Below are 14912 nucleotides of genomic sequence, written 5' to 3' on the forward strand. Positions count from 1 at the left end.
TCTTGTCAATCTTTCAGTTTAAAAAAGATACTGTTTGCATTTTGGAACAAAGTAATACAATATTCACATACTATACTTTGGTCAGGCATTATCTTCTTCACATCACCATTAAAAAACGATACGGTTGTAGTTGATCCGTCTGCACTGATCTCCTTCTTTGTTCCATTATTGAATCCAATGACTCTGCGTCCATCTGATAGCAGTTGCTCTACCTACAAGCCATTGATAAAGCAAAAATTAACATTAAATTAAACAATTATAGGTATGTGGAATAGAGTGTTATTTTGTTTAAATTACTATAATTATCATATTTAAAGAAACATTTTAATATTGAATCAAATCATTGGTTTACTCATGAGAATGAAGGGCTCATATAAATTCTGATTTGTTCTGTACTTTCCCATCATAAGTATTGGAATAAAGAGATTTACTCTAAGGCAAAGAAAAGGGTTTTTTATAGCAAGAATAATAAGGGTGGGGAATTCTCTGCCTGATGTGGTTTTATCAGAGTCTGTACAGATATTTAAACAGCAATTAAATAAATACTTGCAAAAACATAATATACTGGGAAATACATTTTAATTAGTGTGGTAATAAGCTTCTTGATCCAAGCAGATATCTGACTGCTATTCTCTGGTCAAGAAGGAATTTTTTTCCTAGTCTGTTGCACAATTGGAAGCATTTTGAATCACGGTCCGACCACTGCACCCGTAAGTGTCCCTGGGCAAGATACCTAACCATATATACCCTGTCCACCTCAACAATATGAGAGCAACACAAACCAAGAGAGTCATGCCGACTCGGACGTCACCCGGATTAACAAGGTCCGTGTCAGATGTTAGGGAACCAGGGCAATCTGACGACAAGTGGGCTACTGGAACAAATCATTCCTGGACACGGAGCGAAAACCTAGACCTGCTTGAATGCTACTACAACAGCAGACCCAACGGGAGAGGCTACATGAAACGTATGTGGGAGCTACGGATGAACAAGAGACCATTTCAGCTGGTTATACAACGTTTTAACATCTTTAAGAGAAATCTAGTGTCACAACTTGAATTAAACGGACTACAGAAGAAATCAATCATGCACCATGAAGAGGAAGAAATTCCCATACCCACACTCTTACCGGCACCAGAGAATTGCCAACCGGAATCCATACCCTAAGATGGCATAACAACAGATATAAGGGAAATGATCCTAGATAAACTAGCAGTCGTTGACCAGTGGACAAGACTACCGAAGATCACTGGAAAGCTACTGCCAGACAGCATGCTAGCTGCAGTTAATAAAGCATTGTCCACAATGCCAAACTTGCACCATCGCAGAGACCAACATGCTCATATATGCCACAGCATTAGTGGTCCTCCAGCTACTGGACTACAAGATCAGGCTCAAAAAGAAGCAATGCCCACCATGGAGACTACGACTGGAAGCAAAGATAAAGACAACACAGAAGGAAGTTAGTAAGCTGGATCAAGTTAACAGAGGTAGAAAGATCAAAGCTGCTGCGGAAGTACAAGGATATGCCCATACTAGAGGCACTGGAAACCGCTAAGCAAAGACTGACAGCACTGGCAACCAGACTGAGCAGATATACCAGAGAAGCAAAGGCTAAGAGAATCAATGCCCTCTTTACCAAAGAACCACCCAAGGTGTATGCACAGCTACAGAGTAACTGCCACATCTCCTTGCAAGACCCACTCAGAGCGGAGACTGAACAGTACTGGAAGAATATCTGGGAGAAAGAAGCATCTCATAGCACCGAGGCCCAGTGGCTACTGGACCTGAAAGGAGACCAATGCGTGCTGCCAGAACAGGAACCAGTCACCATCACAGTCGAAGATATCCAATAGAGAGCAACACACAAGAGTTAGTCAGCTCCAGGGTCTGACATGATCCACAACTACTGGATAAAGAAGTTAACAAGCTCTGCACGAAAGCCTAGCAGCACAAATGAACCAGCTACTTGCAACAGGCTTTCACCCTAACTGGCTAACACAAGGGAGAACAATACTGATCATGAAGAACTCTCACAAGGGAACACCACCATCCAACTACTGACCAATAACCTGCCTCCACAGAACATGGAAACTCCTGTCAGGTATCGTAGCCTCCAAGATCCAGGGGCATATGAGTAAATATATGAGCAATACTCAGAAGGGGATTAGAAACAACACCAGAGGATCAAAACACCAACTACTGGTAGGCCAAGCAGTCATAAGGGATTCTAAGACCAGACAGACCAATCTGTGCATGGCCTGGATTGACAACAAGAAAGTCTATGACACAATGCCACACACATGGATACTGGAATGCTTGGTTCTCTACAAGGTCAGCAAGACAATAAGAGCCTTCATCAAGAACTCGATGGGCAAGTGGAAAACAACTCTAGAAGCCAATCCCAGGACAATAACTCAAGTGGACATCAAATGTGGCATATACCAAGATGATGCGCTATTTCCTATGCTGTTCTGCATAGGCCTCAACTCCCTTAGCCAGATTATCAAGAAGAGTGGATACAGATACAGGTTCAAGAGTGGAGCTACCATCAGCCACCTACCACTACATGGATGACATCAAGCTGTATGCCAAGAATGAGCAAGACATTGACTCACTGATCCACCTAACTAAGATATACAGCAAGGACAACAGAATATCGTTTGAACTAGTGAAGTGTGGGCTGATGATAGCAAAAAGAGGGAAGATGATCAGGACAGAAGGAGTTGAAGTACCTGGGGATACCACAAATGCATGCAACCATGAGTAAGAGGCAAGGAGGATAGCAACATCCAAGTACCTCCAAAGAGTTAGACAGGTCCTGAAGTCCCAGCTCAATGGCAAGAACAAGATTTAACACATATGCCCTACCGGTCATCAGGTACCCAGCTGGAATAACCTGGCCAAGAGAAGAACTGGTCACCATGGATGTCAAGACCAGAAAACTACTCACTATGAATGGAGGATTCCACCCGAAATCCAGCACACAGAGACAGTACACCTGCCAGAAGGAAGGAGGTCGGGGTCTGATGAGTCCTGGATGAAACACAGAGCATCCACAAGTACATCACGAAGATGGTTCTCAAAGATGAACTGCTAAGGCAATGCCTCAGACTTCAACAGATAGAGGATGCATAAAAAGCAGAGGTTCCTTGGCAAAGACATACCTCTCCATTGGGGTGTACCACTGGCAGATAGTGGATGTGACTCACATGACAAAATAATACCAGTGGTTGGAGAAGGCAGGACTGAAAGACAGCACTGAGGCACTAATCCTAGCAGCACAGGCACTCAGCACCAGATCAATAGAAGCTGGAGTCTACCACACCAGGCAAGACCCAAGGTTCAGACTGTGCAAAAAGGTCTCTGAGACAGTCATAGTAGCCAGATGCAAGATGTTAGCAGGAGCAGCATACATGGAGAGACACAACCAAGTTGCGGGGATTGTGTACTGTGTACCGAAACATCTGCACAGAATATGGATTGGACTTGCCTAAGTCCAGATGGGAGATACCACAAAGGGTATTTAAGAATAGCAGGGCTAAGATCATGTGGGACTTCAAGAGCCAGACAGACAAGCAAGTGCTGGCCAACCAACCCAACATTGTGGTGGTAGACAAGGAACGGAAGACTGCAGTCGTGGTGGATGTGGCAATATCCAGGCACCATAACATCAGGAAGAAGGAATATGAGAAGGTGGAAAAATACCAAGGACTGAAAGAATATGGAAAGTGAAGGCAGTAGTAGTGGTCCCAGTTGTGATAGGAGCACTCGGGGCTGTGACTCCTAAGTTGGGGGAAGTGGCTTCAACAGATTCCAGGTGGGACAGCTGATATCGCTGTCCAGAAGAGTGGAGTTCTAGGAACAGATAAAATACTGCGCAGGACCCTGAAACTCCTAGGTCTCTGGTAGAGGACCCAAGAAACAGACAGACACACAATGGTTTAGCATGGCCGGGTGCTATGCTAAATTGCCAGGCTTTAGGTATCCAGTTTATGTAGAAAAGTGGCAGCACTCACGGTCTTAAATAAAAATCCCAAATTTTATTGTATTTCCATAAAAGAGATCTACTTTTCAGTCTCTCTGGGGACTTTCATCATTTGTATTTATTTTTTTGTTTCCCCCCCCCACACAGAAATCTCAAATATATATAATTTTTTTGTTTCCCCACAGAAATCTAAATTTTTTTCCCCCACCATAACTTTCTTGGTCTCAACTAATTTGATTTGCTGACCCATAATCCCTTACAGTAGTAACATCTCTGCAAATTTGAGATTTCTGTGGAAAAAGCAAGTCGTAACTATCTACTGACTTCAGGTGGAAAGTGTTTTTAAATCACATTTCCCTCCACAATAACTTTCTTGGTATGTGTATATATGTAGTGGAAAAACAAGTGATAACCCCTCCCAAAACAGAGGAAACCAGAATGGTTTTGCTAGAATTAAGTTTCCCTAACAGTTTTTGATAGAATAAGCAGATTGATTACTTTTCCATCAGGATACTGGGTTTCTTCTTGAATAGTGTCATCTTCACTGCTCTTCTTTTCCCCTCGTGTTGATGACTTTCTTGACAAAATGGACTTTGGATGAGAACTCTATAGATTATTACAACATTAGGAAAACATAATTCAAGCAGCAAAGCAGTATTGCCAAAACTTTATTTTTGTTTTAATTGTAACCATAAAAACATGACAGTTTCCTAATGTGGAATCCTTTGGTGCTACTGAGGTTTAATTAGGCATTTGTGTACAACTTGGCTACCTGGGCACTCCAGAACCAGCGCATCTATCAATAGCAACAAGATCAGTCACATGGAGCAACATGGAGAGAGAGAGGCGTGAGTGAAAGTGACATTGGGAGTGAAAATGTTATTTAGATTGGACTAACACTATGGAGTGGGGATGGGATACTGTCAAGAAGAAAGGGAACCAATTGCACCATCCCCAAAAAATAATAATTCGCAACACATTCTTGCATTCACACACAAATTGGCGACTCACATAAATGTGCCCCTACATTTTATCCCAAAGGCAAGTAGTGAATAAAGAAAATGCTGTTTATGTGCATTTGAGGTAGTAAGTAAAACGTTGAGAATGACTTAAAATTTGGAACCCTGATTATGTAGTTTATTGTATATAGACACCATTAGTTCCAATATAACTGCAATCATGTTTTCAGTATTAAACAGATACACACGGTTATATTTTGACAAATTTTATATATATAAAAAATGTGTTCCTGACAGGATTTCTTTGCTTCCAAAACTCACTTTCATCAATCAGTTGTTGAAGAATATTAATAATTATTCTAATAGGAAAATTTATATTATATTTACAACTGGAAGACTCGATTACACATCTTGACATTCATTTAGCTGGGATTTGTCACTTATCGTTTTTGTGTCTATGACAGGAAAGTTCCATGTCTGTTTTTGTTACCTCAGACACACAGACACACTGTAATGCATACCTTTGTTTCAGAGGTGTGAGTATACTCAACAGGAGTTTTCCTTCCACTTGGTGTGACACTGCGAGTTCTTCTTAAGTTAGTGGATGGTCTCACCTGTTCCCAGGGATTTGGCTGGTCTTCAAATTTTCTTACACTTAAAGTGTCAACATCCTATGCATTTACAAAATATCCACAACACAAATAAAATAGTGGTTAGGTATTGTATCAGTATAATAAGTTAAAAGTAAAAAACAAAAAAACTCTACAGTACCATAGGTGTAATACTTTTCACAAAGTTTGTCAATATTTCGTTTTTACTTTAAAAATTTGTATTCAAACATCAGGGAGAGGCACAAAATAATGTACTGCAAGCAGTAAGCATTACATTGATTTTTTTTCAAATTGGTACATTAATGAAATATACAGAACAATGTAAAGCACCCAATACAGTAACAATAACATACATTGATTGGCACATCAATATCACATAAGCAAACATTAAATATTCCTAGAGTGAATGACAGCAACAAGGGGCATGAAGGAGAAGAAAAATGCCAGATACATGGATCAGAACCTGTTACTCAATAACAGAGAGGTAGGTTTGTAGCCCCTCTTTCTCCACTCCCCGCATCACCTTTGTGTGGCTCCTTCTCCCTCCAGCACCTGTGTGTCTCTTTCTCACCACAGCCCCTGTGTCTCTCTTTCTCACCCCAGTCCCTGTGCCTCTCTTTCTCCTGATCACAAGTGTGTGTCTTTCACCCCTCGCAGTCTCTCTGTGTGTCTCTTTATTTCTCCCACCTACTGTGTTTTTCTTTCTCCCTCAAGCTCCTGTGTGTGTCGCTTTCACTCGCCCAGTCACTGGTGTGTCTCTTTTGCTCCCCATTCACTGTTGTGTCTCTTTCACCCTAAACCACTATGTTTCTCTTTCTTCACCCCAGCCCCCACCCCAGTGGTATATTATCACTAGAGCTTGCATAGTCCCTTCAGGTCGGGGCTGCTGGATGTTTGCTCCCTCCAGGGGTAAAGGGCACAGTACTTCCAGGTATGTGAACTGGATAGAGTTGCTGTCAGCGCTTCTCTCGTGGGAATCCCCAGGGCTCATAGGAAGATGTCTGCTTCTGTTAGTGTGGACAGTCTCTTCGTGCTGCCCTCTCTGGGGACTATCAGGGTGCGTGGTAAAGCCCGCCGGAACTTAATGCCTGCGTTGCACAGCTGGCTGGTCACAGGCCCCATTGATTGGTGCCATAGTAATGTGTTGCGCGTTATGTCTTTAAGAAGGTGACTTGAGAGGCTTTGAAATTGAGCGGGGTCTTGCCCCGGACTGCAGCTATTGGTCGAACCTTGTCGTTGGTCGAATGGCATCTAACGATGACGTCATGTGAGGCTTGTGGTGGTGTTTGCCTCGGTTTTTGGGATCCGAAAGAAGCCATCAAAGGTGAGTTTGTTTGCCTTGGCGTGCGACATGAGGGAGGTGGTAAGTCGTCTGAAGTAGTGGGGTAGTTCTGTTATGCCAACGGAGTCGGGTATGCCCGGATCTTGAGGTTTACACGCCTGTGGCGGTCCTTTGTCAGGTCCACCCTGGTTGTTAGAGTGGCCTGGGAATTCTGCAATTGGTGAATGGATTCTTTTAGACCTTGGACTTCCTGCCTCAAGTCCAAGATGGCCTCTTCGGAGGCCTGTGTGCGTGCCGTGACTGCCATGATTTCGGTTTTGAGCAGTTCTAAGTCTGCAGCATGCAGCTGCCACATTTCGTGCAGTAAATCTGAGATGTCTTGTTTTGTAGCTGCGGTAAGGTTAGTTCCCTTTACAGAGTCTGCTTGGTGCGATCGGGTGTGTGAGGGTTCTGGGGGCATCTCTGTGGGTCTCTCAGAGCCGCTTGAACCTCCATTATGGTCTGGCTCGCCATCTTTGCATTGGCTGGGAGCTTTAGCAGCGCGTCTATGTCCAGGGTGTCTTTGCTTGCACCTGGTGGTGGCTTTTGGGATCTTCTGCCCATGGTGTCCGTGACCCGCAGGTGTGCGTGGGCTGGTACGGAGGTGAGTATGTGTAAGTCTCCGGCCACTCCGGTATTTCCAGCATTGCCCTGCAGTGCGGGACTCGAGGTAGGCCCCAGATTTCTGTCGGGTTTTCCTGCTAGTTTGCGGAAATAGAAAAGGCATCTGTAAGTGTGGTGCAGAGATGGTGCCAAGGTGGGTATTTTTACACCCTTGATGGTGTAGTTTAGGGTATGATATATGTCGGCTTTTGTTCCCCTATTCAGGAGCTTCAGTGTGTTGCGGCCATTTCGTTCAGGTGTTAGGGTCCGCCCCCTGCAATTATTTGGTATCTTTTTAGACATGTTCAACCATTTTTCTTTTGCTGTTTTGTACTTTCCAGACTCTTATGGGAGCACAGACCCTAAGCATGATGGGTTAGGAAAAAAAGAGGGACAGGACCCCTTGAACAATTCGATGGGGGGGAATGACCCGCAGGTTGCACTGAAAGGAACGGCACAGGGAAGTATCATGGGGTGGTCATGGTGGACCTGGCATGTAAAAAAAAATCAATGTATCCATCCTTATGGCCAAGTATAAAATCATGACACCAAGGGACTAAATACCCTTCATAAGAGAAGGTTTGCTTTTAGGGAGATGAGTTGTGCACTAGTTGCTGTAAAGTGCCTCCATGAGACATACTTTTGCAGTCATAACCCACCCAACTACTTTCCACTTGTACGCATCTACTAAAAGTAAGGGAGTCTCCGTATTTTGTGTGTTTTTTTTACATTATTTTGGTGTGGTTGGAACCACAAAATTTCGTCATGATTAGCCAAACAATTTACATAAGAAACGTGTGAGGGCATCCATAGGCAAGTAAAACAAAACCTAAGAAATTAAATGTAAAATCTTAAGAGTGGAATGCTATATCTGAAAAAAGGCCCTTTTGGGTGCTTGCTGCCCCATCAGAAGAACCCACAGTACCGAAAGTCCCACGGGGGAGCCTGTAGACACAGGGCTGCACATCTTCCATAATGCTGGGGTTCACAGTTTCCATGGCCACTGCACCTTGTTGCACCGGCAGAGGCAATGTTGGCAATTGGAGGCCTTTCAAAAATTCTGTTGGGTCTTCAGAAGCTGACAGAAGGTGTCCCTGAAGGCTGATACGATGGGCGACAATTCGCAGTCTCTCTTCACTTCCAATGCCTGCAGTACTTTGTGGATGAAGTCCAACAAGATCTTTGGGCCACCATACCGGGGAGGTGCTAGACTTGATGGATAAGTGATTCCACCCTGGAGTGGGTGTCATCCAGTCTTCATTCACCCTGCCCTTCTCTGGACTCGATATCCCCTATTCGGTGCTTCAAACCACTTAGTTCTCTCTGCACTCCAGCGAGGTCCACTTTCCATACCGCTTAACGACATTCAGGTCACAATGTTGAATCTTTAATACCCCCAATGATGGGCAGATTTAGTTAATCAAATACCTTAAAAATGTGGAGTCCCTTAAAACTGGTGAACTCTATGTATGTGGGGATTTTAACTGTTAATAAACCCAGGGCTGGATGCATGATATCCACTCAATAAGGACCCTCCTGCCACGTTGATAGCCATTGGTAACAGGTTTATTGCTTTCATCCATTTATGATTGCAGGAGATCCTTGTACCCAGCTGAGAAAGATTGACAAGACATGTGCTAGGAGGATGGGGAGCTCTTCACAACCTTACAGACACTAACATAGAGCCAATCACCTTATCAGACCATGCCCCGGTCATTTGCACATTTTCAACTTTTTTTCCTAGTTTGTTGCAAAATAGTTTTTTTTGCCTTCTTTTGGATGTGATAAAGGCTGAACTTGATGGATGCATCTCTCTTTTTTTTAGCTATAATACTATGTAACTCTCTACCCACCCAGTGGACTAAGGGTGTGAATGCTTAATGAGTCACTAATGGAAATCCCTGAGATCCAGACCGAGGAAGCAAAAGTGCTAGAGCACTATTTCAAGGACAATTTCCAATCCACAACCTCATCAATCTATGGTTGGCACACAAGGCGCTATAGAGAGCCCACCTTATCAAATTGGGAGTGTGGAGGAAGGACTCAGAATTCAAGAGGAGGTTCCTTCTTTACCAACTGACACATCTGGAACACTAACAAATCCAGACCTTCCATGGCGATTAAAAGGAAGATGGAGCAGATCAAGAGAGAACCTAACACTCTACCGTTGAAAATTACAGAACTGAGCCTCAGACATTTAGACATTTATTATTAATGAGTTGTTATAAAGGGCTGGTTACTACTGCGCCCTCTATAACATTGGAAATGATGAATCACAAGTTCAACCTTCTTACATGGAGATCATCCATGGGAAGGCTGGCCCAACCCAGTATCTCCCAGTCTCAGGCTGCTATACTAGGGTACTTTCATGGAAACAGAGGTCCTAAAAGTGATACAAAAAGTTACCTAAACACAAATCACCAAGGCTGGATGGTTTCCCTAATGCTTACTATGCAAGATTTTCACCCTGGCAAGCACTCCACTTGATCGCACTCTTTAACCACATCTATTGCACTGTTTCAGTGGTTCCCATGTGAATAAGGCTAGAAAACAAATATGTGCGACCCTTCTCTAAAAACCAATTGCTATGGATGCCTCCAGCCCCCTTAAATACCACTGGCACTTCCTTGACAAAAGTCACTTTACAAATATGTTATAAGTATGCACATGATATATTGGACCAAACCAAATAGCTCCCTATTCCACACTTTTTGGTCCTGCCTGGGTCTGACACAGCTCTGGAAATACATCCAGGTAGTGATAAGTACATGTAAACCGCTGACATTACCCCTAGATTCAATGATATTCTAATTAAACATAATGCTGGAGCACTTTCCAAGTAATCACATGACCCTAAAAACACACATCCTAACGGACGCATGCACTGGTTTGGGTACATTACCCAATAAGCATCAACTAATCTATTTAGTTGCATATATTTATGAAATAAAAGGGCTCTAGACTTGCGAAGAATGCTTTAGGCCAGGGGTAGGCAACTGTTGGCACTCCAGATGTTTTGGACTAAATCTCCCATAATGCTTTTACAGTTATAATGCTGGCATGCATCAAGGGAAATGTAGTCCAAAACATGCTGAAGGTTGCCTACCCCTGCTTTAGGCAATAGATGATATGTCTTGAATTTATATATATTCCTGTGTAAGAGGAAACCATGGAGGCAGTTATCGATGTACATATAGCCCATCCTCCAAAAGGGAAGTAGATCAGACTGCCATAAAAAGTGTAATGGTGGGATACAATACTCGCAAAATGATTACGTATCTAGTAACCACACCTCCAAAGGGGATACTGAGCTGTAACAAAGAGGCATTGATTAGATTGGCACACCTAGAATTTTGACGTACGCCAGGAGGTGACTGAGGATTGGCCCTACATGGCACACCCACAATTATGACACAAACCAGAAGGAATAATATGTCACCTTTACTAACTCAGGAAGTCTACAGTATGAGGAGAAATGCGCAGGAAGGTGGACACTGCATTTTAATTTGATTCATGTATTATATTATTGAATGTCAACTAAAAGTAATTCATATAGCTATATGTTGAAATATATTTGTCCCTAGCTGCTTGCGACGAAGGGAGTGTTACCCCTAAATTATCAGATAGCTCTATATACCCAGAGCCAGGTTTGTCAGTCTCTATCAATAGGGAGTGTTCAGTTAGTGTTTATCTTTCTTTGCCCCAAGGTGTCTAAACATATTGCACCATTGTAGCAGTTTATTCTATTGAGGAATCACCTCAGAAGTTGGAAGGAAAGTTAACTGCCTATCCTGTTTAATCAAAACAAGGGAGGTAGTTACCATATAATTAACACCCAACTCCTTATTATGGATAATGTGTCACAATAAGTGCATGTAGGTCTGCACACATAGATAATCCCAAATAAGCCACAGAAAAATTATGTATACAAAAGGAGTGAACATTTATTGATATAAAATAAAAAAAAGTATGCATATCAAAAAATCATGGTGTCATACTGTCACAGCAGCACTCATAGATGCTAAAGGTAGTATAGGTATATCACACCAAACCATTGTAGTGCACTGAAATGACACAAATTTCCCAGCAAGAGAGAGAGAAAAAACTAATTATGTTCGGAAAATATCAATTTGCCGTACTACCTGCAACTGCCAGACAGTGGAGAGACCACCTAGAAGACAACCCCGAAAAAGAGTGTGAAAGCCCTGGATGCGGCGTTTCGCACCTTCTTTGGTGCTTTCTCAACATGTGTTGAGAAAATCAGTACATCAGTACACAATGTGACTTTTTTTTTTTCTGTTACTCTAAAGCTAAATACAGATTTTATTCACATACTGAATAAGGTAATATTTAATTCCAATCCAATTTTTTTCCTCGCTGTTTTGTTTTTTTAATTCTGTTATTTTGAACACATCACAAAAACGTATTTTTACATTTTGTGTTTTGGTATGATGAACCAGAATTTCAGACAGACCAACTCCACCACAACAAAAACACACTCAGCCACAAACAGGATACAAATGGATGTAAAATATACTGTACTAGTGGATGTTCAATTAGGCAATTATTCTATAAATATTTATAATAGATCTTTAAACCAACACCAAGTAGATTCCCTGGGAAACAGATGTATGGTAATTGATGGTACAAATATGAAAATTATCACTTCAGTAAAACCATTCTGATCCAACCTCTTGGGTCGGTTCTGAAACACATTTTGTGTCAGTTTAAAGGGACACCCCACTGCCCAAAAATAAATAGATTGGGGGAAAAAATATAATATCCCAATTTTGCTGATATAACCCAAGTAAAAAACCAAAGGTATTGAAAGTGGGGTATGTTTAGTCTTTTTAGTAGCCACTTAGTCACAAACACTGGCCAAAGTTAGCGTTCATATTTGTTTTTGTGTGAAAAAAAGCAAAAAACAAATATTTGGCCAGTGTTTGTGACTAAGTGGCTAGTAAGAAAGACTGGACATACCCCACTTGCAATACCTTGTGTTGTCTACTTTTGTAAATGGTATGCCATCATGGGGGTAATTCTCATTCCTGGGATACCATACGCTCTCAAAGGCAACATAACCAATCTGGCAAATTTCAATGTCAAAAAAATGAAATGCAAGCCTTATATGTGACTCTCTAACTTTCCAAAACACCATGAAACCTGTACATGGGGGTACTGTTATTCTCGGGAGACTTCACTAAACACAAATATTAGTGTTTTAAAACAGTAAAACATATTACAACAATAATATAGTCCATAAAAGTGCCATTCGTTTGTACAAAATGCAAAAAACGTCACTTTTACTTAAAATATAATCGTTGTAATACACTTTACCAGTTTGAAACACTAATATTTGAGTTCCGAAGTCTCCCGAGTAAAACAGTACCCCCAATGTACAGGTTTTATGGTGTCTTGGAGAGTTACAGGGTCAAATATAGTGCTTGCAAATTAAATTCTCTGCACTTTCTCTCTGTGTTGTCAGGCATGTCAATCAAATTTTAATTAATCAAATCACCTAATTATGATAAAAGATTACTTAAATATACACGTAGAATTTTAATATATATGCATTTATAGGTATTTAAATTCTACGTGTATACTAATGTAATTTTTTATGTAATTACTTGTATTTATCTATATATATATATTTGCGGTTATTTGTATTTTATATATAGATAGATATATATAGAATGTCATTCTAAGTGTATTTTGTTACCAATATATATATATATATTAATAACAAAATACAGTTAGAATGAAATTACATATGAATATATAATTTATATAACATTTTGTTTCAATATTTTATTTATTAATTTTATTATTTTATTTATTTATTATTGTAATTATACGTATTTATATATATAATATATGTGTATATATCTATTATATATAATATATGTATATTATATATATGTAACGTCATTCTAAGTGTATTTTAATACTAATATATGTACTTATATTAGTATTAAAATACACTATGTATGATGTTAAATATATATAATATGTATATATATTATTCATATAATATATACACATATATTATATATTTATAAATATATCTATTTTTTAACATGTCTAATTTTTTTTTTCCAGGTCCCACCAGCAGGGGGACTGTCTGATATTTCTGATATCCACAGCCAGCTATAGGGGGTCATGTGATTGCTCTTTGAGAGCGATCACATGGCCCCCGGGGGCCTGATTTGCCGTGGAGGGGCTGCATGGGCTGTGGGCAGGGAATGATTCTCATCCACACCAGCTCTCCAGGTAGGGAGGCTGGGTGGAAAATGTTTATTTAATAAATTTAGTGAGTGTATGTGAGTGTGTGTGTGTGTCTGTGAGTGTGTGTCTGTGAGTGTGTGTCTGTGAGTGTGTGTGTCAGTGTGTGAGTGAGTGTGTCTGTGAGTGAGTGTGTGTGAGTGTCTGTGTGTGTGTGAGTGTCTGTGTGTGTGTGAGTGTCTGTGTGTCTGTGAGTGAGTGTGTGTGACTGTCTGTGAGTGAGTGTGTGTATGTGTGTGTGTGTGAGTGTGTGTGTGTGTGTATGTGTGTGTGTGTGAGTGTATGTGTGTGTGAGTATGTGTGTGTGAGTGTATGTGTGTGTGAGTATGTGTGTGTGAGTGTATGTGTGTGTGAGTGTATGTGTGTGTGAGTATGTGTGTGTGAGTGTATGTGTGTGTGAGTATGTGTGTGTGAGTGTATGTGTGTGTGTGCATGTGTGTGTGTGTGTGTGTGTGAGTGTATGTGTGTCTGTGAGTGAATGTATGTGTGTCTGAGTGACTGTGTGACTGTGAGTGTGTGTCTGTGAGTGACTGTCAATGAGTGAGTGTATGTGTCTGTGAGTGATTATATGAGTGTGTGTGTGTGTCTGTGAGTGAGTATGTGTGTCTGTGTGTGAGTGACTGTATCTGTGTCTGAGTGACTGTCTGTGTGACTGAGTGTGTGTCTGTGAGTGACTGTGTGAGTGAGTGTGTGTGTCTGAGTGATTATATGAGTGTGTGTGTGTCTGTGAGTGATTGTATGAGTGTTGCATGTGAGTGTATGAGTGTGTCAGTGTATGTGTGTGTCTGTCAGTGTGTGTTTGTGAGTGTCTGTCAAATCAGTGAGAGTATCTTTGTCATTGAGTCTGTGTGTGACTATCAGTGTGTCTGTCAATGAGTGTCAATCAGTGTGTGTGTGTCAATGAATGAGTGTGTGTCAGATCAGTGAGTCTGTGTGTTTGTCATTGAGTGTGTGTGACTGTCAGAAGAACACTAAGGGACAGGGAAGGGAGGGGACCAATAATGGACGGGGAGAGAGGCTGGTTAAGAGGCACAAAGATGTTATGGGGGGGGGAGGCGGAAAAATACATCTTTGCCTATGTACCCAAAAATCCTTGCACCGGCCCTGATCTGATTAAACACAAAACTATTTTTTTTAATGGAGATGTG

The 14912-nt window shown here is 41.3% G+C and overlaps 1 protein-coding gene across 1 annotated transcript in view; it reads right to left on the reverse strand.

Annotated features, from left to right (window-relative positions):
- LOC134586288 (centromere protein J-like) overlaps positions 1 to 14912 on the reverse strand; it is a 132672-nt gene that overhangs the window by 16208 nt on the left and 101552 nt on the right. The window contains exons 14-16 of the mRNA XM_063441773.1: positions 5469 to 5618; positions 4487 to 4594; positions 72 to 212 (exon numbers count right to left, since the gene is read on the reverse strand). Coding sequence (XP_063297843.1) covers positions 72 to 212; positions 4487 to 4594; positions 5469 to 5618 — 399 coding nt within the window. The remainder of the gene's footprint in view (positions 1 to 71; positions 213 to 4486; positions 4595 to 5468; positions 5619 to 14912) is intronic.

The sequence above is a fragment of the Pelobates fuscus genome, chromosome 2 (assembly GCF_036172605.1).
Source record: "Pelobates fuscus isolate aPelFus1 chromosome 2, aPelFus1.pri, whole genome shotgun sequence".
Lineage (NCBI taxonomy): Eukaryota > Metazoa > Chordata > Amphibia > Anura > Pelobatidae > Pelobates > Pelobates fuscus.